Raw genomic sequence first — 27,003 nt, forward strand, 5'->3', positions numbered from 1 at the left:
ATATTAACAGCCTTAAATCAAGAACTCGATTCACTGGAGAAGAGATTTGTTTGCGGTATATGAGCTTGAAGAGCTTGCGGCCGTGAACTCAATGTTTACGGTCGTAAGCTCAGACCAGAAGCTTCTGAAATCACAAATCTCGACTGGAATGAAAACCCTTTTTCGCTGTGAAGATCGTTTCGAACAAAATCGCAACTGTAAGATGCCTTTGACACTGGTCTCGCTCTGATACCAATTGTAAAGTCCGAAAAACGGATCTACCAATGATCAAAGACAAATAGATAATGCACAAAACGAAATAATAAGCAAATAAAGAACAAACCAAGCTTGCATACGCCTTAAAGCTTTAAAACATCAGATACAACTCGGTGGAAAATACGAAGGCATCAACAACCTTAAAAGTCTGACCCAACACCCTATTTATAGACACTTACAACCGTGAGGAGTTTACGGCCGTAAGGAGTTTACGACCGTAAACACATACACAACCGCAAACTATAGACAAAATCGGATTTCATACACAACCCCTATCACTAACTATTATACCTAGACCAAACCATTATCCAGGGCCTTTCAATACTTAATTTAAGAAAGTGATTAATATATATTATTAAATTAAAGATAATTGAAAATACCATCTAATTTCATTCTAAGGGTATTTTAGACAACTGAGATAAATTTAAAAAAGAAAATTCCATATTTTTGGGTATAATTAACTCTCTTGATTTTAAAATTCAAAATTTTTTAATTACTTTAATTTTAATTATAATGTAATTTTATAATTAAAACCGATTTTATTCTGTTAGAATTAGATTTTCTATAAATTTCAGGATACATATTTCTATTAGAATGATATTCTATGCGAATGCAAACACTGACTAATAACACATTTTTGGATACAACTTCAAATTTTTCATTACATTCTTAAAAAGGTAAAAACTTTATATAATAGTCTATGATAATGAAATACTCACTAATAACAAATAAAATTATGTATATTATTCGACCTTAATATTCTAACAGAATATATTATTACATATACTCCTATCATTCTATTGTAGAATATTCTATCAGAAGAATAACTCTTTCCTTGATCATCCATTGAAATTATACATTTAATGAAAATAACTATCATGATCAAATCATGTAAGAATAATATTCTCTGAGAATGCTTAGAATCACTTTCAAATTTGCGGTCCATTCTTCAAGCATCAACTTCTGTCAAAACAAAACTAAATTGTAGTTTAGATTCCAATAGAATTGGAATTCATGATTCCATTCCAACAGAATGGAATTCATGATTCCATTTCAGAAACATTGACGAGATCTTGAGAAAACAAAACAAAAATATTTGCAACACTTTTTATTTGTAGAAGAAAAACTGACACAACATTAACATGCAACATAGAAAAAAATTATGAGTTTATTACCATCTATACTTGGCTTGTGTTTCTGCTTTTGTGAGAAAGCCTTTTGAGCGCCTTTCTGCCAATTCCATCTCTTTAGATCTCATATCAAAGTATAAAGATCCAATCTGATGTTTCCTCTTGTGCAGCTTCGTTGGCTTCCCCTTCCCTGAAGAAGCCGACTGAGAATAATCCATAATAGGAGACTATAAGTACAATTCTAGAACATCAAAATCATTTTCAATCTTACAAATTGAAACAGGGTTCCTACTTCTTACTATGAGACCAAGAAAATATAACCAATTACCTGATATGAGGCCCCAAAAGCTATTCCAGTTGATTTGACTTGGTCTTCTCGTGGTCGATTCTTCATCAGTTCATCCTGACTAACCTCAATTATCTTATGCGGAATCTCATTCATACCTCTCTTGCCAGGAACCCTTGTCATATTTTGTATAACAGTTGCTTCTGAAATTTCTGGCTGCATATTTCTATCAATCCAAATTTCTAAAAAATTGGGGGAAATGAAAGTAAAACAGTGGCTGCTTGAGTCCTCGCTACACCCACAGAAGCCACAACAGCCTCACTGTGATTCCCGTTTCCTGTCTTCGGCCCCATCGAGCCCCGGAGACGAACATTCTCCTCCTGATAGATCGTTCAGTCAATCGAGGAACACTAACTGATTTGACCTCGGTCTTCCACCAATCGACAACACCCCTAAACGATTCCCGCACCCAATTGTACCTGGTTGTGTGAACATCCAAATGTCTTCAAAAAAATTGTCTATGAGATTGAGAGATAACAAAAGAAGAGTGAAATCAGGAAAAAAGACGAAGCATAAAATTGAAATGATTCCCGCCTAGGGTATGAATATAGGGAGAAATCCAACCTGGGTGCCAGGGACTTGATGTGTCGAGGAGTTTTGAAGCAAAGATGATGGCTCTAGTTTATTTTTTTCCTTCTTTTTTATTGGATTTATTCCGACGGCGGCGGTAATGGGGAGTCGGAAACCAGGTGGAGCAGCGCCACCGCCTACCAACAAATCGTCGATGTCTTCCATGTCTCCGGCGACACTGGTCCGTCGACTGTGTGGGTTTGAAAGTGGGGAGGAAAGAGGCGTAGTAGCTATGTATCAGTATCAACGACTGATGGTGCTTCACTGGTTGAAAAGCCCTAGTATTTTAAGCGGATACATTTGTTGAAAGCAAAGTCCTTATTTATTTAGGTTATAAATCAATACCATGATTACAAGGATTATTTTTGGAAGTTACTAAACAAATTACTAAATTACCCTTATTTATTTATTTAATTATTTAATTTTTAATTTAATTTTGATTGGCCCACATTGATACATATAATAACACAATACTTAGTTTAAACAAATAAACCTAGCTCTCTCTCTCTCTCTCTCTATATATATATATATATATATATATATATATATATATATATATATATATATATATATGTATGTATGTATCCTCAAGTTAATTAGGGTGGGCCATGGCCCACTCTTGCATTTAATTAGCTCCGTCCCTGATCATCCAGTTAACCCGAACCTTAGAATTTTGAAACGAAAACCAATGAAAAGAAATATCAACAACAGAATCAAAGAGCCTATATTTTCTAGGTTTATTGCTACTAAATAGTAAAGAATTACAAAACGTCCAAAGCATCCATATGACCACCATAAATACCGACTCAACAATCGGGCACTCCATATGAACCGTCGGTCTAGAATCAACCCAATCCATCACCTCACGAATAGATGAAAACACAAGAAGGTCCAAGTGAATTCAATGCCCAACCCGACTCCAAACTTGATCAACAACCGAACATTGCAGCGACAAATGGTTCACACTTTCTTGAGAATTATAACACATAGGACACAATAAGAAATCTATCACCACCCCGCTTGCCACCAATTTAGCTTTAATCGGAATGCGATCCAAAAGCACACGCCATAAAAATGTTAATTTTAATAGGGACAAAACGGTCCCACCTAGTAGGCATACTACCCATAGGAAGCATCATATCATCAACCCAGTTCTGTGGTGATTTAATAGTAAAAATATTCGACGGGTCAAGCTCCCAAGAACACTTTTCCGACATCTCCCCTATGCGAATAAGATTTAATATCTCCACAAGATCATCAAATTGGGTCGATTCAGCCCCTCCTCTAATCCACCGACGCCAATGAAAATTTCATCCCCCCGAATCCCAATAGTCACTTACCCGAGCATCTTGATTAAAGGATAAAGCAAAGAGCCTCCTGAACCGCTCCCTAAAAGGAATATCCAAGCACCAAACATCCTTCCAGAACCTCGTTTGAATCCCACCCCAACCACTTTATGCATGAAATTAGAAGGGATACAACAATGCTCATGGAGATGATTAATGGATCCTATAATCTTTTGCCAAACATCCCCACCGCTTCCTATTCTCTAATTGTCCAAAAAACCACCACCTTCCCCATGAAAAAATTTGACAATTTTAACCAAAATAGGTCCCTTGTCATTAAGAAACCGCCACTTCCATTTATAAAAAAGTCTGAGCTTAAAAGCATCCAAACTACCAACCCCAAGATCTCCATGAGCATATGAGTTCAAAAATTAACTTCCAATTAACCCAATGAATACGATGTTGACCTTCATCCACTCCCAAAAAAAATCGAACCCTCAAAGCCTCTAGAGAGTGACAAATAGTCGCAGGAAGACTAAACAGAGAGAAGAAGTAAATACCTAAACTCCCTAGAATCGACTTAATAAGGGTCAGAAGACCTCTAATGGACAACAACTTGACCTTCCATGAAGATAACATCTTCTTAAATCGGTCGATGATAATCTGCCAACCTTTAAGATGAACCATAGATTCTCCAACTGGGATACCAAGATAAACAAATGGAAGAGTTCCATCCGAACACCCGGTAAAAGAAGCTAAAGTAGCAATCTCCACCGGGTTAACCCCTACCCCATAAAGATTTGATTTAGTAAGATTGAGATTAAGCCCCGACACCAAATAAAAGCACCTTATAATACGAATCAAGTTCTGAATATTAGAGACATCCCACTCAAATCGTGTCATCTGCATAAACAAATGAGAAATGCGGACCTCACCAGAACCCATTGGAGCACTCCGAAACACTCCTTCAGTAACCACATCCTCTAAGGCAATATGAAGCCCTTCCATAGCTATGATGAATAACAAAGGAGAAATGGGGTCTCCTTGTCTAAGACCTCTGAAAAGCTAAAACTCATCAGTAGGGCTCCCAATAATCAACACCGAAGATCTAGCATTAGAGCACAAACCACGAATCCAGGCTCTCCATTTCTCACTAAAACTGAGAAACCCCATGACCACATCCAAATACTCCCAGCTCACAGAATTGTAAGCTTTTTCAAAATCAACTTTAAACATCATAAGCTTTTTCTTTTTCTTTTTAAACCACCTCACCAGCTCATTAACCATCAATGGGCCATAAAGAATTTGACGAGACTTAAGAAAAGCCGATTGCTCTGACCCAATAATATCATGAAGAACAAGAGCCAACCTATTAGTCAGCAATTTTGCAATAATCTTAAATTGCAACCCAATAAGACTAATAGGGCGATAATCCTTGATACAAAGCGGATTATCAGATTTTGGAATCAAAGTAATAAAGGATGAATTACAACCCTTCAGAAAGACCAGTTTGGCAAAAAAACTCTTGCACAAAAGCAATAGCATCATCCGCAAGGATCTCCCAAAATATATGAGAAAACGGAAAGCAAAACCATTCGGACCTGGGGCACGATCAACACCTGTAACATCCCAAGACCAGGTATACTCTATAAACCCTTGTTCTATTGGTAATTGTCAAGTTTGGTCCTTATATGAGAAAAGGGTGGTAAATGAGTATGCGGGGCGTATGTGAGTGTACGCTTAGCGTACTCATAAGCGTGTTTTTGACGCAGAAGCAACCTAGTACATGGGCGTACTAGGCCTAGAATGAAAATGCTAAATTGGGGTGTGTCCCTATTTAAAGGACATGATGGCCTCATTTATGGCCACCATTCCCAAACATCAAACTTCTCAAACCCTAACCCTTGAGCTTGTGAGGTCATTTGTGAGTTATTGAGTGTTCTTGTGTTTCTTTGGTGTGAAGAAGAAGCTTTGAAGAGGAAGGAGTGGGAGTCCAGGCTTTGGATCTGAGCTTATCTGTGGTTGGAGCTTTAGTTAGAGGTATAAAGCTCAAAGCTTTCTCACTCTTTTGATTTGTGCATCATTTTAGTCCATTTTAGGGTTTTTGTCCCAAAGTTGGATGCTTTATGAGATATTGACCTCCAGAGTTTATTATCAACTCCTTTGAGTGTTTTGAGCGGTGTAGTGTCATAAAAATCAAGACTTGGACGTTTGAATTAAACCACGTATGAGTTATGAGCATATTTGAAAATAGAGAGTGAGAGTTTTGAAGTTTGTGGCTTTATCAACCATGCAAAGGCTTAAAGTCGCAAACTTTATGGAGTAAGAGTCTTTAGGACATCCAGATCTAAAATTTGAGCTAAGGTCTTAACGGATTAAGAGCACGATGTTGACACGTCTCGCTTCGGTGAGGACCCGCTGGTCTCAAAACTGGGACGTACGCGCAACGTAGGACTGAGAATCCCTGATCCATGCGTGGCAAAGGAGTACGCCCAGCATAGAGGGCTTATACGCGCCGCGTACGCGCTGCCGTTGACTTTGAGTTGACTTTTAGGGTTTGGTCAATTTGTGGACTATTAAGGTCATGGAAGGGTAAGATGGTCTTTTATCCTTCTGTGAGTTTGTAGAAGGATTACTCTATCTTCTTTGAGAGCCATTATTAATTAGAAATAATTATCGTTTGTGTTAGGCGGAGGCTAGACCGGTGATTTAAGATCGAGGCTATCCGATTTCTTACGAGGTGAGTCTTCTCACTATAGTTACTTGAGTGGTAATACCGAGCGGCCGGAGGGCCTTATCTGAGTTATTGACCGGAGGGTCCTATGTGTTTATATTGAGTTATGTGATATTGTACTTTTCTATCTTTCTGATATTTGCTATGTTATTCTGTTTTTTTCTGAGATCGGACCAGAGGGTCCAAACCAAGTTGTGAGACTGGAGGGTCTTCACTGAGATGTGAGACTGAAGGGTCCAACCCGAGTTGTGAGACCGGTGGGTCCTCACCGAGATATAGGAATGGAGAGTCCAACCCGAGCTGTGAGATCGGAGAGTCCTCACTAAGACACATGACCGGAGGGTCCACACCTATTTATAGCCATGAGAGGCTTATTATTTGTGTATGTGGTATTTTGGGGAACTCACTAAGCTTTATACTTACCGTGTTGTGTGATATGTGTTTCAGGTACTTCTCAAGATCGCGGGAAGGCACCGTCTTGATAGTACACACTGGAGCGAGATTATTTTTATGATTTTGGGATATTGATTTTTACTTGTGGATTTATTGATATTTGAGACACTTGTGGTCTTTGAGAAAATGTAATATGAGTTTATTGTGTTTTAAAATGAAAAAATTGGTTTGAAAATTTATGTTGTTACAAGTTGGTATCAAAGCCTTGGTTTGAGGGATTTCGGTGTAACGCCCGCAGACTCGGGCTAGTCAAATTAGAGACAATAACCGTTAAAAATGACTTTATTATGGAAGATTATTTTGAATGAATAATCTTAACCAAGCTATATTATATGTCACAAGGGTTCCGTACATAAAAAGAACGCCCAAATCTAACTTCGTATGAGGAAGTTATGATTTTTCTAAGTTTCGAATTGGCAGTGCACAACCCGAAGTTCGAATATTAGATCGAGTGACTTTTGGCCAACACAACCTAAATGAGAATCGAAGGTCTCATTAATAGAAGCATAACAGTAAAAAAACAGACAAAAACGGACATCGGATGAAGAAGTTATGGATTTTTAACGGACTAATCCCGTCCCAGACTGTTAAAAATATAACTTTAAAAATAAACTCAAAATTAGCCGACTGAGTCTAAACGAAAGTTAGAATATGATCCCGCCTACGCGTGGATATAAAGAACGTCCAAAATGGAGCTCGTATGCGAGAATTATGAATTTTAGAAGTTGAGTATGCGATTTGCGAAGCTGTTGCGAGACTGATGACGTGGCGCGATCCCAGCCGTCCCTTGCTCCCCATGGTCCTCTCTTTCGATGTTGACACGTCTCGCTTCGGACGCCCAGCGTTCGCATCGGACGCCCAGCGTATGAGTACGCCTTGCGTACGAAGCTCGGTACGCCCAACGATCTCGGTTTCCTTGGTTTAGAAGCACCCACGGTGATCCATCCGAATACCGATGCGTGTTGTACTATCTTCGGTGTATGCCCAATGTACCTCAGACTACGCCCAACGTAGTGCAAGACCAGGTGCCTATAAAAGGCATGCAAGGGCAAACTTCTTTCTTCTCTAATTCACTATCTCTTTCTCTCTCTACTCTTTCTCTAGACTACCCCAACCCCCCTAAAGTCTAGGAAAGCCCTATAGAACCCGAAGGAAGCCCCGGAGCTAGCGAAGGCTCCGAAGAAAGAGCTTTTTGGCTCGGAAACGCTGCTCCAGCGAAGCCTGGTTTTTTATAAAAACCCGCTGTATGTAAGGTATGCCTACCATACTTTAAATATAGCTTATATATAAATATAATATTGTCATAGATAAGATTTATCAGTGATTCAAAGTCGTTATAATGATTGATCTGCTAACGGGAATGATGTCTAGGCTGTGATTTAGTGAGGTGTTTAAAGTGAGATCTAAACAGTATACTTCATATACCAAATGGACCCTACCTCCGATATGATCGTACCTGGTTGTTCCTTACTTGATAGATCATGAAGTAGACTTTGAATTAATGATGAATCTAGACTAATAATTAGTCACAATGAATATTATACTAAAATCTAGTGGTAATGATACTAGGTTTCGTCGAAAGAAAATAAATTAATAGAAGCGAAGTGCTGTTTAAGTTCGGTATCACCACTTTATCAAGTGAGTGCATGGTTACTTTCATCTTACACATAGATATGAAGTATTTTATATAAACTATGTGCTATGTGTGCATTATATCTGTATACTTGCTATCTATGTTGGATGAATGATTTTATACAAGTCTTAAATGATTTAAACTGTATATGTATTTATATCTAAAAATATGTTGGGTAAAACATGGGTAGATGAAATTTGAGTTGGATGGTGAGATGAGAGATGATATAGACCATGAGATAAGGGTGAGAGGTGAACAATGAGAGAAGCCTTTTACCTAAGAATTGGCCCCGTCATCTAGCAGAGTATGGATGACAACCACATACTATTCCTGACAGTCCAGTGGAACACTACCAGGGTCGCAATCTGTAGGTGTTGTGAGCGAGATGTTCACTTGGTGTACTCTAAAAACCCATTGACATGTATTACTAGTGGACTCTCGAAAATGATACTGTCAATAAACGAGATAGATAAACCCTGGAGACTATGCAGACTTAGTGCCTAAACCCTAGCAACTATGGATTTAGTGTCTGTTGAATAAACCCTGGCAACGATGGATTTCGTGCCTATTCCTTAGGATGATCCTTAGGAATGAGTGAACAAGGAATAGCTGATTCATAGGGTAGATCCTTAAGAGTAAATAAGATAATGGGGATGGGTAATTGGGTTAATTGTTTGATGATTAAACATAATAATTATATTATTGTGGGTTGAAAACCCTATGTACTCACCAGGTTTCCCAACCCGACCCACACCAGCTTATTTGTATCACAAGTGTCGATATGAAGTTACATTACACTGAGAGACTAAAGAGATGTAGATCACTAGTGTAAATGAATGTAAGTTCTGTTTATGCTTACGTTTCTATATTGATGATGACATCTCAAATGTTTAAAAAATGAATAAAAATACTTTTCTTAAGAAATGCTTTGATAACGTATTTATCATGTTTTTCTGGGAACAAATTCCGCAATATTTTTATTAAAAGAAGTACTATGATTTTTATAAAGCGTAAACAAAATCAATCTTTTCTAGCCGTGAAAATGGGGATGTCACAGTTGGTATCAAAGCATTAGTTTAAGCGAACTAGGAATAAGGATTTACTTCTAGACTTAAACTTAGAATGCTAAGTGATGATCGTGAGAAGTGTGTTTAATAAATTTAGGTAATACACCTAAATAGACACAAGCACTAGCTTATTTTGGGAAAATGCCTAACATGCCTTTATGTGCTAAATGATTTATGATATGCATTATATGATTGGATCTATGATCTGTTGCTGAGTGAATTTAGAAACTTTATGTGTTCAAATTTCTAAATGTTTAATTACAGTATCAGAATTGACATGTAACTTTTGGGAGTGATAGGGAGAATTACACGTCGATCGTAAATAAAATCTTCTCTATCTAAATTCTCGTCACTACACACCGAACATCAAAATTGGATGTATAGATCAACATGGTAAGCACTTGAAGCGGATTCGAAAGCAATAACCCGCAACCAGAGTCACAAGTAATTGAGCATGCACCAGAAGTAGCAGCCGCACCTGAGCCAATCACGATGGCGGGAGTACAAGCAATGATGCGGTTGATGCTGGATCAACAAATGGAAGAGACAAGGTGTTTATTTCAGCAAAGTAAGGACAAACTTACTGTGCCACTATGCCAGACACCCAATTTTGAGGCATCCATCTGGGTTAAAGTGAGTAAGAAGAGGAAAATTGAAGGATCACCAACCTCCAACAAGGAGAGCAAATTTCCAAAGTCTGGAGGAGGGAGAGGAAGTGAAACAAGATGGTGCGGGAAGTGCAAAAAGAAACACTCTGTAAAATACAGAAAGGAGGCGACTTGTTTCAAGTGTGGAAAGCCTGGACATTACGTCGATGAGTGTACATTCAACACAAGGGTGTGTTACGAATGTAATGAGGAAGGGCACCTCAAGCAAGACTGCCCAAAGAGGAAAGGAGTTACAAAGCCAAACGCACCGCTAAAGCACTATGGGAGATGCTACGAAGAAGTGACTTGTTTCAAGTATGGGAAGAATGGAAATTACACCAATGTCTGTACATCCAACAAGAGGTTATGTTATGGATGCAGGGACAAGGGGCATATATTGAAGGATTTCCCAAAGAAAAAATGAAGCAACAAGAGCGAATGCACCTCCAAAGCCAAAAAGCATCCTTGATGAAGCAACTGACAATACAAAGAATCAGGAGTGAGGATGGATAACCGAAGATCAAGTTATAAAGTAGATATGTAGATAGTACCACACGGTGTAGCCTATTGGAGGCATAGTATAGGGTGAACTTGAACACCTATGTAATCATTTCAAGGAATAATATAAAAACCTTCATTGTGGTATCTGGTGTGTTAAGCTATTATGTGATTTTCTTGTATGGTGACTTGGGAAACTGCGAGACAATACTCGGGACGAGAATGAGTAGGTGTAAATGGTAGTAGAGGCCTATACTACCGGAAGCACAGGAATCGTACTTGGATTAGGGAAAGCCGCAAGGTTACCACAAAACTAGTAAGTGATTTTGTTTTGTTCATGTCTATCGTTACCATTGTTTCAGTAATGACTAAGAAGATGATTGTTAATCCAACCCTAGTGGTCATATCAAATTGAGTCCGACTATTCAGGGAACCAAGTTCGATGTAGCATCTGACCTAAGCTAGAAGATTGAAGTGAAAGATAATCGAAACAATCAATAGAAGTTCCGCGATTGTTGTTAAAGTAAGAAGCTTGTAGCTAGAAAGCTATATGCTAGAATGTGATTATATCACATTAGAACATGAAGGATGGTATAGTCTATTCTGGAATTTGACTCTAAAAGACCCGAGTCTAAGCGTCACGTCATACAATGAAAGGTCATTAGAGCATGACCCATTAGTCCATGGTGGTAATCAAAGAACTTATCTTAAGTTTGTTAAGAAGAAGTAGTATCCAATAAAGAATCGAGATTGTGATTCGAAGGTCATGATTGGAAGACTAACGTGAGATAGAGAGTGGCTGCACGATCGAGTACTGCTTGAAGTCAATATGTCTAAGATATAGATACTGATTCGAAGGAATATAGAAGTTACGATTATTACCTAGGATGAAGATATAACGTACGGAGTCATTATACAAGTCTTGTTTTGTTGATGATTCTGGGACGTAATCATCCTAAGGGGGAGATAATTGTAACGTCCACAGATTCGGGCTAGTCAAATTAGAGACAATAACCGTCAAAAATGACTTTTTGATGGAAGATTATTTTGAATGAATAATCTTAACCAAGTTATATTATATGTCACAAGGGTTCCATACATAAAAAGAACGCCCAAATTTGGTTTCATATGAGGAAATTATGATTTTTCTAAGTTTCGGATCGGCAGTGCATAGCCCGAAGTTCGAATATTAGATCGAGTGACTTTTAGCCGACACAACCTAAATGAGAATCAAAGGTATTATTTATAGAAGCATAATGGTAAAAAGAAAGACGAAAATGGAAATCGGATGAAGAAGTTATGGATTTTTAACGGACTAATCCTGTCCCGGACTGTTAAAAGTATAACTTTAAAAATAAACTCAAAATTAGCAACGGAGTCTAAACTAAAGTTGTCGAGTATGATCCCGCCTATGCGTGGATATAAAGAACGTCGAAAACGGAGCTCGTATGTGAGAGTTATGAATTTTAGAAGCCGAGTATGCGATTTGCGAAGCTGTTGCGCGATTGATGACGTGACGCGATCCCAGCCGTCCTTTGCTCCCCACGGTCCTCGCTTCTGATGATGGCACGTCTCGCTTCAGATGCCCATCATTCGCATCGGACGCCCAACGTACGAGTACACCCAATGTTCTCGGTTTCCTCGGTCCAGAAGTGCCCACGATGATCCATCTGAAGACCAACGCATGTTGTACTATCTTCGGTGTGCGCCCAACGTACCTCGGACTATGCCCAGTGTAGTGCGAGGCCAGGCGCCTAGAAAAGGCATGCGAGGGAAGCCTTCTTTCTTCACTAATTCACTATCTCTTTCTCTCTCTCTCTACTCTCTCTAGACTACGCCAACCCCCCTAAAGTCTAGGAAACCCCCTTAGCACCCGAAGGAAGTCTCGGAGCTCCCAAAGGCTCCGAGAAAAGAGCTTTTTGGCTCGGAAATGCTACTCTAGCGAAGTCATATTTTTTATAAAAATCTGCTGTAAGTGAGATACGCCTACCATACTTTAAATATAACTCATATATAAATATAATATCATCATAGATAAGATTTATCAGTGATTCAAAGTCGTTATACTGATTGATCTACTTACGGGAATGATTTCTAGGTTGTGATTTAGTGAGGTGTTTAAAGTGGGATTCCCTAACAGTATACTTCGTATACCAAATGGACCATACCTCTGATATGATCCTACCTGATTGTTTCTTACTTGATAGATCATAAAGTTGACTTTGAGTTAATGATGAATCTAGACTAATAATTAGTCACAATGAATATTAGACTAAAATCTAGTGGTAATGATACCAGGTGTCGTCGAAAGAAAATAAGTTAATAGAAGCGAAGTGATGTCTGAGTTTGGTATCACCACCTTATCAAGTGAGTGCACGGTTACTTTCATCTTACACATAGATATGAAGTATTTTATATAAACTACGTGCTATGTGTGCATATTATCTGTATACTTGCTATCTATGCTGGATGAATTGTAACATCCTAATTTTGTCATAGGTAGTCCTTGGGGGTGGAAGGGATAAGTCATAAGAGCCCTAGGGCTAAGTTGTAAGTTTTGGGACCAGGAGGGGTACGATGCGCGTACATAAGGGTACGCTTAGCATACTAGGGCGCGCCCTAGTATGCTGGGCATACACTTGTGTACGCTGGGCGTACTGATAAAAGATGGAAACCCTAATAATTGGAGTTGGGAGCTATATAAACATCCTTATGGTCCATTCCCTCTCATCACTCTCGGCCTCCATCTTTCAGAAACGTTCCAAAACCCTAGTCCTTGTGAGAGAGTGTGAGTTGGTGGTTATTTTGAGCTCTTGAAGGTGGAGCCATTGCATCAAGGAGTTAGAAAAGTTTGGCTTGTAGATCTGAAGTTGTGTTTTACCCTAGAAGCTCCATAAGGTAAAAGCTTCAATCTTTATGCTTGTATAACATAGATCTAGCCATTCTAGCATTTAGGAACCATTTCTTGTCCCAAAATTTCCAAGATGATGTATGTTGTGTTTTGGATGAAATAATTTGTCCTTCTAGACTATTGGAGGGGTGTTGAGGGTTAAAAATGAGGTCCCAATGGCTTATGAGGTCCCATGCAAGTAGTAAAAAGATCTTAATGGATTAATACCTTGGATTAAGAACATTCTGGACGTACAAAGTGATAAAGTTCAAGACTTTATGAGTCCTAGGCATATTTGGTCGATGGATCTGAAGTTTGGGCTTAAGTGCTTAAGCCATTAAGCACTTATGGGGTTTTTGGTTCAACTCGTATACGCCCCACGTAGGAAGCTGTACGCCCAGCGTACAGGGTCAACGACCCTGTTTTCTAGTCAACATGAGTGGAGGTATGCCCCGCGTACCAGAGGAGTACACCCAACGTACGTTCTCTGTTGGGTTTTTTTACTTTGGGCTTTGAGTTTCGGGCTTTTAATGGGCTAGCTGGACTTAGGCCTTGGTTGGACATTATGGATATGTTGTTTTGGGCCAAGTCTTGGTATGCATCTTGGATCTAGGCCCAATTAGGAAGTTGGGCCCAATTTGGAAAGTTGGGCCAATGATGGGCCTTGTTATATGGACTTATGGATCATGGGTTTGGTATTCGGCCATGGCCCAAATTAGAGGGAGGGAAAGTTGGGCTATTGTTATAAGGGATTCTTGGTCAAAAATTTATATTCCCATTTATTGACTTATTTTTTGCTATTTTGGATAGTTCGGGATTGTCGGTGAGACGGTGGTTCGGGAATCTGCTTCTTCGGTTCAGATCGGCATTTTGAGGTGAGTTATCCTCACTTTATCAACATGGTCTAAGGCACCAAGGACGACCCTTTCTCGGGTTGTATACTGGTATTTGCTTGATATGCTTATTGATCTTCTAGATCGGTGTCCTGGTAGTTAGGACGGTATTGTGTTTAGTAACCTGGTTAGCTCGGTATCCTGGTATATAGGATGATGCTATGTTTAGTGACCTGGTTTTGGTCGGTACTCTGGTTAGGATGTTGCTATGCTTTATGATCTATTAGATTGGTTGTTTATATATGGACTGCTATGTGATTATCTGTTTGTGTGCACATGATTGTTTGGTATGCGGGTTAGGTTGAGGCGGGTCCTGCTTCGTGCTGTAGGCCAACATACCCACGGCGGACCGGATAGACTGCAGACCCGGGAGGGCACATAGTTAGGCCGAAGGCCCGACAAGCGGTCCGGATAGGTTGAAGGCCTTGCGAGGGCGGTCCAGACGTGGCGAGGTTCGGAGAGTGGGCCAGATAGACTGAAGGCCCGGTGCGGGCGGTCCAGTCATATTGTAGACCCAGATAGTGGACCAGGTGGACTGAAGGCCCGATGCGGGTGGACCAGTCACACTGTAGACTCGAGAGACATGACTATTCTATATTTTTTATATGATATGATATTGTTATATGAGGTTGGTATTTTGGGGGTAACTCACTAAGCCTTCGAGCTTACTTTTATCGATTATTGTTTCAGGTACTTCTGGTGATCGCGGAAAGGCAAAGGCGTGATCGTCCACCTTCTTATATTTTTATGAATTGATTTTGGGAATACTCTGATGTTTAAACTATTTTGAAAACAATTTGTAATAACTTAATGGTTTTAATGTTTCGAAAAGTTTTAAATTGGATTGATTTTTTTTATGGGTGTTACATGAACGATTTTATACAAGTCTTAAATGATTTAAACTATATATGTATTTATATCTACAAAATATGTTGGGTAAAACATGGGTAGATGAAATATGAGTTGGATGATGAGATGAGAGGTGATATAGACCGTGAGATAAGGGTGAAAGGTGAACAATGAGAGAAGCCTTTTACCCAAGCGTTGACCCCATCATCTAGTAGAGTATGGACGACAACCACAGCCTATTCTAGACAGCCCAGTGGAACACTAGCAGACTCACAATCTATAGGTGATGTGAATGAGACGTACACCCGGTGTACTAAAAAATCCCATTGACATGTATTACGAGTGTACAATCAGCCAGAGCCCAAACGACGATTTCCCCAAATACCCTTACTTATTTGTTTTATGAGATATTAATGATGCATGCTAGAGGATAGGCTAAGTAATTCATATTTAGGGCTAGAGTTGCCTGATTTGTGATGCCTTAGCCTAGGGGTCGTTGTTATCTGTTATGTGCTTTGAGTATGTGCTGAGTAAGAGTATCTAGCAAGAATCACTTAGAGAGAGTCTTGAGTTGGGAAATAATCTAGGAGAGATACCTAGATGAGCATATGAGAGATCTACTGAGAGAGTAGTCTGTTATTCGGGAGAGTTAGAGTACTTGTGAACTGGGATCCTAAGAGGAGGACTTGGGATGACTACAAGTTGGTGTGGAAGGTAGTATTGGGCCCGTACTATAGAAAACACCGAATCTGTATGCAATCCAATTAAGAATCCTTTGGATGCTAAGGAACAAGTAAGGACAGGTGATCGAGTGTGAGTATGCTCGAGCGAGTCTCTAATGATTTTTCATGTTGTGTTTCAGAGACATCATGGGAGGTACGCGCCACAACCCCGAGAGCAGTGGGACTAGTGATGAGGAGATTCGTTGGAAGGTGGCCGCAGCCATTTGAGAGGCAATACCGGAGATGTTTGGGTCTATCATGACCACCCTGATTGAGATGTTTGATGAGGGATACACTGCTATTACTGAGGCTGCTGCTTCCGTAGCCACTGCAACTGTTCATGCCGCTAGGCCACAAGGAGGCAACTCAGTGTTGTTTCGGGAGTTCAACAACATAAAGCCACCAAAGTCTGATGGGACACAGGATCCGATTTCTGCAATGATATTGATCACTGACATTGAGGGTTGCTTTTATACATGTTCATGTCCAGAGCATTTGAGAGTCCGGTTCGCGCCGAACCAGCTTTGCTTAGGAGCGAAGGACTGGTGGAAGTTTGTGATGACTGATTTTACTCCTGCAGATCATGCTACAGTGACTTGGGAGAGGTTCACCAAGTTTTTTCGATATGAGTATGTTCCCCAGTTGGAGTGGGAGCGTGTGGCACAGGAGTTTCTGTCTCTTAAGCAGAAGACAAAGTCGATGACTGAGATTACGAGGATATTTCATGAGAGGGAGATGTTCTGACCTGACCACGTGCCCACTGAGTAGGCACATGTGAGTCGGTACTTGAGCATTTTGAGGAAGGATATTAGGGAGTTCATGGCGAACTCGTCTTGTCGGATATTGGCTAATTTGCAGACCAATGCAAGGAGGAGGGAGATTGAGTTGGAGATCAAGACCAGAGACGAGGGAGAGCAGCAGGAGAGAGACAGGAGACCGAAACAGTCGCAGCCGGCGACTAAGCTGGCTAAGCCCGCTGATTCGAGGGCTGGAGGCCAGAAGGGCCGCACTTGTAGCAAGTACGGCATGACCCACGAGGGATCTTGTCGGGCAGGGATTTGCTAAAAATACGGAAAGGAGGGACATATAGCGAGAAATTGCCCCAAGGGATTTTCTGTTTACTTCCATTACAAACAGACAGGCCATCGGAAGGCTGAGTGTCCTCAGCTTACTCAGGGATCAGCCTAGACTAGCACTCCTGCTGCTTTGCATGTTACTGATGAACATATAGGGAAGGCCGAGCCTCCGAAGGCTCGTGGCAGAGCATTTCAGCTTAAAGCGGAAGCGGTCTGCGCCACGCCTGATGTTGTTAATGGTACTTTTCTTGTGAGTTATGTACCTGCTTTGCTGCTGTTTGACTAGGGTGCGAGTCGATCTTTTGTGTCCTTAGCTTTTAGTTGCCACATCGGCATCTGATGTGAGGCGTTGAGTCGACCTCTAAGAGTTTCTATAGCTGATGAGCTTGCAATTTTTGCTACTGATGCATTCCGAGGGTGTGTACTAGAATTTTTTGGTGTTGAGTTCCCGATAGACCTGGTACTGATCGCGATAGGGGATGTTTGTGTCATAGTGGGCATGGACTGGTTGAGTCGGTTTGGAGCTGTGATCGACTGCGAGCGTCAGATAGTGACCATAAGAGACCTTAGTAGGGGAGTGCTTACAGTGTATGGCGAGGGTACCTGAGTTGGATCAGCTTTCTACTCTGCCACCAGAGTAAGACAGAGTCTACAGCAGGGTTTTACAGGCTTTTTGGCGTATGTGATGGATATGCGGGTTGCTACAGAGAGATCGAATTTTGTCGCTGAGGTTCTGATAGTGTGAGTTTCCGGGTGTTTTCCCTGAGGAATTTCCGAGTGTGTCTCCCGAGAGGCAAGTAGAGTTCCTGATTGATTTGGTTCCGGGAGCGGTGCCTATCGCCAAGAAAACTTATCGCCTTGTGCCACCAGAGATGCATGAGTTATCCTCACAGCTCTAGGAGCTGCTGGGGAAGGGTTTTATCAGACCGAGTAGCTCACCATGGGGAGCGCCAATCCTTTTTTTCAAGAAAAAGGATGATTCACACCGGATGTACATCGATTACTGGGAGTTGAACAAGCTGACGTTTAAGAATCGTTATCTACTACCAAGGATCGATGATTTATTCGATCAGTTGCAGGGGGCGTCTTATTTTTCCAAGATCGATTTGAGATCTGGATATCATCAGATGAGAGTCTGCGAGGTGGATATCCAGAAGACGACCTTTAGGACTCGTTATGGGCACTACGAGTTTGTGGTGATGCCTTTTGGGCTCACCAACGCACCGACGGCGTTCATGGACCTCATGAAACGGGTGTGCAGGCCTATGTTGGATCTATCGGTGATCGTGTTCATCAATGATATCCTGGTGTATTCGAGATCTAGAGAGCAGCACGGGGAGCATATTAGAGAGATTCTCGGAGTTTTGAGGACGGAGAGGCTTTATGCCAAATTCTCCAAGTGTGATTTCTGGTTAGGAGAGGTCCAGTTATTGGGACACTTAGTTAATCATAATGGGATATTAGTCGACCCGGCCAAGATTAAGGTAGTTATGATATGGGAGGTGCCGAGATCCCCGACCGAGATCAGAAGTTTTTTGGGATTGGCTGGCTATTATTAGAGATTTATCAGGGATTTCTCCAAAATTGTCGTCCCTCTCACCAGATTGACCCGTAAGGGTGTTACTTTTACTTGGGAGCCCGAGCAGCAGACCTCATTTGAGACCCTTCACCAAAGATTGTGCGACGCCCCAGTGTTAGCCCTACCCAAGGGAGTGGAGGAGTTTGTGGTTTATTGTGATGCTTCTATATCCGGGATGGGCGTGGTGTTGATGTAGCGGGGGCACATGATAGCATATGTATCGAGGCAGCTGAAGCCTCATTAGACGAGGTATCTCACCCACGACCTGGAGTTTGGGGCGGTGGTGTTCTCCCTCAAGATCTGGCACCAATACTTGTATGGGGTCCGGTGTACCATATATGCGGACCACAAGAGCCTGAAGTACCCAATGGATCAGCCCAACCTGAATATGAGGCAGAGGAGGTGGTTCGATGTAATGAAGGACTATGACTGCGAGATCTTATGTCATCTGGGCAAGGCTAATGTGGTAGCTGACATCCTTAGCCGTAGAGTAGTGAGTGATCCGATCCGAGATGTGTACATGAGAATGATAGTGATGACTCCAGTCTTAGATACAATTCGAGATGCCCAGGTGGAGGCCGTGAGATCGGAGAACTGCAAGAGGGAGCGGGTGATTGGGCAGGTTTCTGAGTTTGTGACGGACAATCGTGGGCCTATGACTTTACCAGGGAGGATTTGGGTGTCCTATATGAGTGGAGCTCAACATATACTGATGAAGGAGGCACATATATTAAGATTTTCGATCCACACAGGGGCCACTAAGCTGTATTTGGATCTGAAGAGAGATTATTGGTGACCCTTTATGAAGAGAGACGTGGCATGGGTAATTGAGAGATGGTTGACCTGTCGTCAGGGTAAGGCGGAGCACCAGTGACCACATGGATCGTTACAGCCTCTTGAGATTCCCCAGTGGAAGTGGGAACAGATTTAGATGGATTTTATCACCAAGCTACCAAGGACTGTGCGCGGGTTTGATGCGATATGGGTCATTATAGACTGGCTGACGAAGAGTGCTCACTTCTTCGCCATTAGTGAGAGCTCTTCTTCAGAGAGACTGGCCGAGATTTATGTGAGAGAGGTGGTAGCACGACATGGAGTGCCGACCTCGATAGTGTCAGATCGAGATGTGCGCTTTACTTCCAAATTTTGGAAGAAGTTTTGTGAGGAGTTAGGTACTCGGTTGCATTTCAGTACCGCATACCACCCGCAGACAGATGGGAAGAGTGAGCGGACGATTCAGACGCTCAAGGATATGCTACGTGCATGTGTCATGGACTACGGAGGAAGTTGGGACACCTACTTGCCCTTGGCTGAGTTTTCTTACAACAACAACCACCCTTCCAGTATTGGCATGCCTCCCTTTGAGCTCTTATATGGGAGGAGGTGTCAGACTCCCATTTGTTGGAGAGAGGTAGGGAAATGAGTGATGGGTGGCACTGAGATAGTGCTGAAGATGACCAGGCAGATTCAACAGGTCAGACAGAGGTTACTGATGGCCCAGAGTCGCCAGAAGAGTTATGCAAATCGACGACAATCCGAGTTAGAGTTCCAGGTTGGAGATTTTGTCCTCCTGAAGGTATCCCCATGGAAAGGGTGATGCGATTCAGGAAGAGCAAGCTGGGGCCTCGATACATTGGTCCTTTCAGAGTGATTGACAGAGTACATAAGGTAGCTTACCGGCTGGAGCTACCTGCAGAGCTGATTCAGATTCATAACACCTTCCACGTGTCTCAACTGAGGAAGTGTGTAGCCGATGAGACGGTGGTGGTACCATTAGGGGACATTCAGGTGGATGCGAGCTTGAATTATATTGAGAGGCCGATAACAATCTTGGATCAAAAGGTGAAGGTTCTGAGGAATAAAGACGTGCCCTTGGTTCAGGTCCAGTGGCAACATCAGAAGGGATCCGAATGGACTTGGGAGCTGGATTCCAAGATGCGTGAGTAGTATCCAAAGTTATTTCAGGAACATGACTTTGAGGGTGAAAACTGATTCTAGTGGGGGAGAATTGTAATATCCCAAGACCAGGTATACTCTATAAAACCTTGTTCTATTGGTAATTGTCAAGTTTGGTCCTTATATGAGAAATGGGAGGTAAATAACTACATGGGGTGTACGTGAGTGTACGCTTAGCGTACTCATAAGAGTGTTTTTGACGCGGAAGCCACCTAGTACACTGGGCGTACCAGAGGGTATACTGGGTGTACTAGGCCGAGAGTGAAAACCCTAATTTGGGGTGTGCCCCTATTTAAAGGACATGACGGCCTCATTTCTGGCCACCATTCCCAAACATCAAACTTCTCAAACCCTAATTTCTCATACCTTTAGCTTGTGATGCCATTTGTGAGTTATTGAGTGTTCTTGTGTTTCTTTGGTGCGAAGAAGAAGCTTTGAAGAGGAAGGAGTGGGAGCCCAGGCTTTAGATTTGAGCTTATCTGTGGTTGGAGCTTCAGTTAGAGGTATAAAGCTCAAATCTTTTTCACTCTTTTGATTTGTGCATCACATTAGTCCATTTTAGGGTTTTTGTCCCAAAGTTGGATGCTTTATGAGATATTGAGCTCTAGAGTTTAGTATCAACTCCTTTGAGTATTTGAGTGGTGTAGAGTCATAAAAATCGAGACTTGGACGTTTGAATCAAACCATGCATGAGTTATGAGCATATTTGAGAATAAAGAGTGAGAGTTTTGAAATTTGCAGCTTAATCAGCCATGCAAAGGCTTAAAGTCGCAAACTTTATGGAGTAAGAGTCTTTAGGACATCCAGATCTAAAATTTGAGCAAAGGTCTTAATGGATTAAAACCGAACGAGTGAGAAGAGCAAAACTGGGACGTACGTTGAGCGTAATCCTAGTACGCGCAACATAGGATTGGGATCCCCGATGCGTGCGTGGCAAAGGAGTACGCCCAGTGTAGAGGGATTGTACGTGCCGCATACGCGCTGCCTTTGAATTTGAGTTGACTTTTAGGGTTTGGTCAATTTGTGGACTATTAAGGCCATGGAAAGGTAACATGGTATTTTATCCTTCTATGAGTTTGTAAAAGGATTACTCTAGCTTCTTTGAGAGCCGTTATTAATTAGAATAGTTGTTGTTTGTGTTAGGCAGAGGCTAGACCGGTGATTTGAGTTCGAGGCTATCCGATTTCTTACGAGGCGAGTCTTCTCACTATAGTTACTTGAGTGGTAATACCGAGCGGTCAAAGGACCTTATCTGAGTTATTGACTGGAGGGTCCTATGCGTTTATATTGAGTTATGTGATATTGTGCTTTTCTCTCTTTGTGATATTTGCTATGTTATGTTGTGTTTTTCTTAGATCGTACCGGAGGGTCCAAACCGAGTTGTGAGACTGGAGCGTCTTCACTGAGATATAGGACTGGAGGGTCCAACCCGAGCTGTGAGACCGGAGGGTCCTCACCGAGATAGGAATGGGGGGTCCAACCCGAGCTGTGAGACCGGAGGGTCCACACCGAGTTATTGCCATGGGATGCTTATTATTTGTGTATGTGGTATTTTCGGGAACTCACTAAGCTTTATGCTTACTGTGTTGTGTGATATGTTTTTTAGGTACTTCTCAGGATCGTGGGAAGGCACCGGCTTGATAGTAGACACTGGAGCGAGATTATTTTAATGATTCTGGGATATTGATTTTTACTTGTGGATTTATTGACATTTGAGACACTTGTGGTTTTTTGAGAAAATGTAATATGAGTTTATTGTGTTTTAAAATGTAAAATTTGGTTTGAAAATTTACGTTGTTACAACCCCACAATCCCAAACTGCATTTTTAATCTCTTCAGCCATGAACCCCACCTCAATAGAAGAATCAACCCTCGGATCCAAAGAGTTGAATCTAGGACTTCGACGATTGAAACTAACACCAAGAAAAGGCTGAAACTTACCTGCATAAAAATCAAAAAGAGCCTTCTTAATACTAGCAGGCTCTGAAATCCACTCCCCATCAATCGTAACCCCTTTAATCATCAACTGCCTTCTGCGCTTTTTCAATAATGCATGAAAGAACGCAAAATTCTCATCTCCCTACACATCCCAAGTAGACTTAACCTTTTGAGCAACATCCAGAGGTCTGAGTTTTTCCAAATTCGCCAGATCTCCACGAATTCCTCTTCTTTAACGAATAAGGTCATCACTAGATTCACCATCATCAATAAAATTGTCAATCTTTACCAATTGCCCCAACAACTGAGTTAAAGAAAGATGTGTAGCCGACTTAGTCTCCACATTCCAAGACCGAATCCTAGCTTTAATAAATTTAAGCTTGTTTTGAAAACAACAAACTTATTCCAAGATGGATCACTAACAAAATCAACCACAACTCCTTTAACCACATCTTCAAAACCCTCCAGAGAAAGCCAAGAATTGAAGAATTTAACAGGAGAAGGCCCAAAATCAACCATATTAGAATGCAGTAGGATAGGGCAATGATCCGATCATTTCCTATCCAACACCGAGACCTGAAGATGATAAAAAAAAATCATAAACCGCATCTGAGACCAAGAACCGATCAAGCTTGGTAACTTTAGCACCAATGTCATCAACTCTAGTAAACCGCTTTCCAACCATAGGCACATCAATAAGACCAACATCTTCAATGAACTCGTTAAAGTACCGAGCATAAGTAGAGCAAAAAAACAGAACCAAAACTTTCACCCACCTCCCTAACAACTTTGAAATTACCAAAAAAGACATAGTTTCCCCCATTCCTTCTCATGAACGCCGAAAGATACCCCCAAAGATGTTGCTTTCCCACTAGATCTTGAGGAGGATAAATATTAACCATAAAATAGTTAATATTAAATGGAATCCGCAAGCCTCCCATAATAACCACATTTCTAGTACAAGTAACACTAGTTTTAGTAAACACATTCGTGTCCACACAGAAAGAATACCACCCGTTCGACCCCGAGCGCTACTACTAGCAAAATTGAATCTATAATTACCCCACATACTTGGATCTTGAAAAGATCAACTTGCGTCATTCTCATTTCTTGCAAACCCAAAAAAGAAACTCCAAATTGTAAACAAAGCACCTTAACCCAATTTCTTTTTAAAAAACAACGTGTACCACATATATTTAAAGAAATGCACTTCATTGATTCACTTGTACGACACCAATACTAGATAAAATCTTTTTAACCCGTTCCTTATTATTCTCCATATCATACCCGAGAAGGCCACCCATTTCAAAATATTGCCTCAACAGATCTTCTATATCATCAACAACTGCCGAGACTTTCTTTTTAAGGATCTTAGAAGATCCATGAGATGTAGAAGATTGATCTCGTCTATAACAGGGAGGTTGTGATGGTGATTCGGCTGCCCCTCCCCCTCCACATTATCTACCAAATGGGGCGAATCACCATGCATCTCACAACCATTCTCCATAACCGTAGATGGCATCACCGGATTACATTTATTTTCAGTGACACCTCTCATGACAACAACGTTTGGTAGAAAATACCCCCCATCCACAACTCCATCACCTTTTCTTTTATTATTTTTTTGGAAAATATCTTCCTTTTCTATCAACAAATCCAACTCCTCTAACACCATTAATAGGTGTATTATCCATGCTAAAAGACTTCTCTTGCCCCCCATCAACCTTATCGCCATTCTCCACATCAATAAAATCATTCACATCGTCATCAAAACAAGCATCTTCTTCCTCTCCCCTTGACAGGTCCGAAATTTCTGACCCTATTTCTCCCCCCTCCAAAATATTCGGTTCCCAATTTGAAATTTCACGCACCACCACCCCATATTCAACACCTTAAGCAACCACTTTAATCATATCTTGGATCAAAAAAGGTTTCCCAGTCTTAATACACACACGTTTAACCGCCAAAGGAGCATCCCCATCATCTTCAATAAAACAAACCTCACCCCACATAGAAGCCAACTTTTTAACAACAACATCATTCCAAACACAACATGGTAAACCCACCAACTCCAACCAAATAGCACGCTCTTTAACAAAAAAACCAGGAACGACCGGTCTAAAAACTGAGAAATAAGCCTTGACCGCCTTAGATTTCTTAAACCATGTACAAGCAACTTCCGATACAAAAGAAATATAGACCCAATCACTAGCAACATACTTAATGAAAATTTCCGGAAAACCTTCATCTTTCAAGAGAATACACAACTTCGGAATCAATCTAATATCCCGTAGCTTGCTAAAACTGGTACTGTTAATGACAACAAGTTATCGATCTCCTGTCCCTGTAAAATACATTTAGGAACCAAGCCTTTATTAGTTTTCCCACTCCGTGACGCTTTACGACATTTGCATACGAACTAGAATGTGCAACAACATGCACATTCAGCTTCTTCACCTGCTCAACATAATTATGAGAATCAACATTCTCCTTTTTATTCAATACTCCCTTGTTACTAACATCTCGACTAAACCGAGTCACAAAAGCAAATAAATGAGACGATCCCATCCAAATCTCTCTAAGTTTTCGTTCCGACAATAGATCATCTTTATCTTTAATAAATCAAACAAATGTGAATCGATTACCAAGTTTTGATAGTTTCCTAGCAACATAAACATCAACCACCTTCCTAACATTATCATAGGCCTCCCATAAGGTCTTGACGTCTGCTTCTGGAGGGAAATTGGTCAAAAAGAATGGCGTGGAGACACTCTCGATCCTTCTGTGATTCATTGAGACTGACTGCGACTGATGTCCCCGTTCATTACCAACCATCGAGAATCAGCAAGAAAAACCGAAGAAGATGAGAAGAGAAGGGAGAAAAATCAATGGCGCTTAATCATTTTTAAATGAAGAATGTATTTTCAAATTTATACCACCGAAATGTCTTCCAGTTATATGGGCAAAAGGAATTATAGTATAATGATTATTCTTAACCATATGTTATGAGTTATGACTATAATATCTATTTCAAGTTTTAGATCTTATTATTTATCGATTTTTTTTCTAAAAATATAGAAATTCATAACCTTTTATCTTCTTTCCATTGATATCAAATTTGATAATTTTTTTTTACTTTTTTTATATGTTCAGATTCACATTGTGAATATACACTATAAATCATTAATTTTATATAAATTCACTTTATGAATCTGCACAAATTCATAGTGTGAATCTGCACAGATTCATAGTGCGAATCTATACAAATCTCGTGGCACAGAATTCACAGGGTGAATCTGTATAGATTCACAATGTGAATTTAAATAAATTCATAGTGTGAATTTGAACCTATCAATTTTCTTTTATTTATCAAATTTGATATCAACGGATGTGGGATAAAAAGTTATGAATATATATATATATATATATATATATATATATATATATATATATATATATATATATATATATATATATATATATATATATATATATGATGAAAAAATTGTTCTAGAAGTTGAGAAAAGATTAGTTCCTTGGTTCTAAGGTTTAAAATGGTTCCTTGTTGAACTCAACCCATATATATATATATATATATATATATATATATATATATATATATATATATACACTACTTTTTAGCGAGATTTATCTAAACAAAAGTTATAGTAGCCTGAACGCATTTATATAAATATCGTTAAAATTCAAGATCATATGAAAAAGTTATGACGTTAAGAACACAAGATCTAAGCCAAACCATATGGCCTAAGCAATCAGGTATCCGGGCCGTTACCATAAGCATCAACAACTTTGAATACCTTGTTAATTTTTGCTCCATGTATGAAGTCGTAAAAAAAACCTAATTAAACTAGTCGCAAGTACTGTGTGTAAAAAAACAACAAAACTTATTTTGGAAAAAATAATATATATTAAGGACAAAATGTGCAAAAAATATTACCTATTAAGTCATTTTTTCTAGCTTATCTGGAGCAAGGTTGTAGAACTCGCTACTCGGTACTTGCTCAGTCGACTGCCGAGTAACGAGTACTCGGGGAGTAATCAGATTCGGTAATTCATGTAGAAATATTTTTAGGAAATTATATATGTTAAAATCATAATTTGTTTGAAATATATAACAAAATTAGATACATGTGAATACATAAAATTTGAAATACACACAATTGTCTCACTTCGTGAATAATTACTGAAAATTTAAGATGTATATGTAGTAATAATTACATGTGTGTGTTAAATAATAAACCATTAAGTGTATTCTATATATCAATCTTGAAATTCTTGATTTTTTTTCTCTTTCTATGACAATTTTGCCCATTTGACCGAGTTTGACAATGTTTGACTTTGTTGACCGAGTAGGCCCGAGTTAGAGAGATGTTGACCGTGTCTTGATCGAGGTTGACCGATTTTGACCGAGTTTTACTTAATCTGAGTTTTTTTTGCCAAGTTCACATAACTCGCCTCGG

At 40.3% G+C, this 27,003-nt stretch overlaps 1 protein-coding gene across 1 annotated transcript; it reads right to left on the reverse strand.

Annotated features, from left to right (window-relative positions):
* Window positions 1–3,977: 3,977 nt before the first annotated feature.
* LOC111910671 (uncharacterized) lies at window positions 3,978–4,595 on the reverse strand. The gene has a single exon (XM_023906506.1). It carries the CDS (start codon window positions 4,593–4,595, stop codon window positions 3,978–3,980), a length of 618 nt encoding a protein of 205 aa, XP_023762274.1.
* Between the last annotated feature and the right edge of the window lie 22,408 nt (window positions 4,596–27,003).

The sequence above is a fragment of the Lactuca sativa genome, chromosome 4 (genome assembly GCF_002870075.4).
Source record: "Lactuca sativa cultivar Salinas chromosome 4, Lsat_Salinas_v11, whole genome shotgun sequence".
In the NCBI taxonomy this organism is placed as follows: Eukaryota; Viridiplantae; Streptophyta; class Magnoliopsida; order Asterales; family Asteraceae; genus Lactuca; species Lactuca sativa.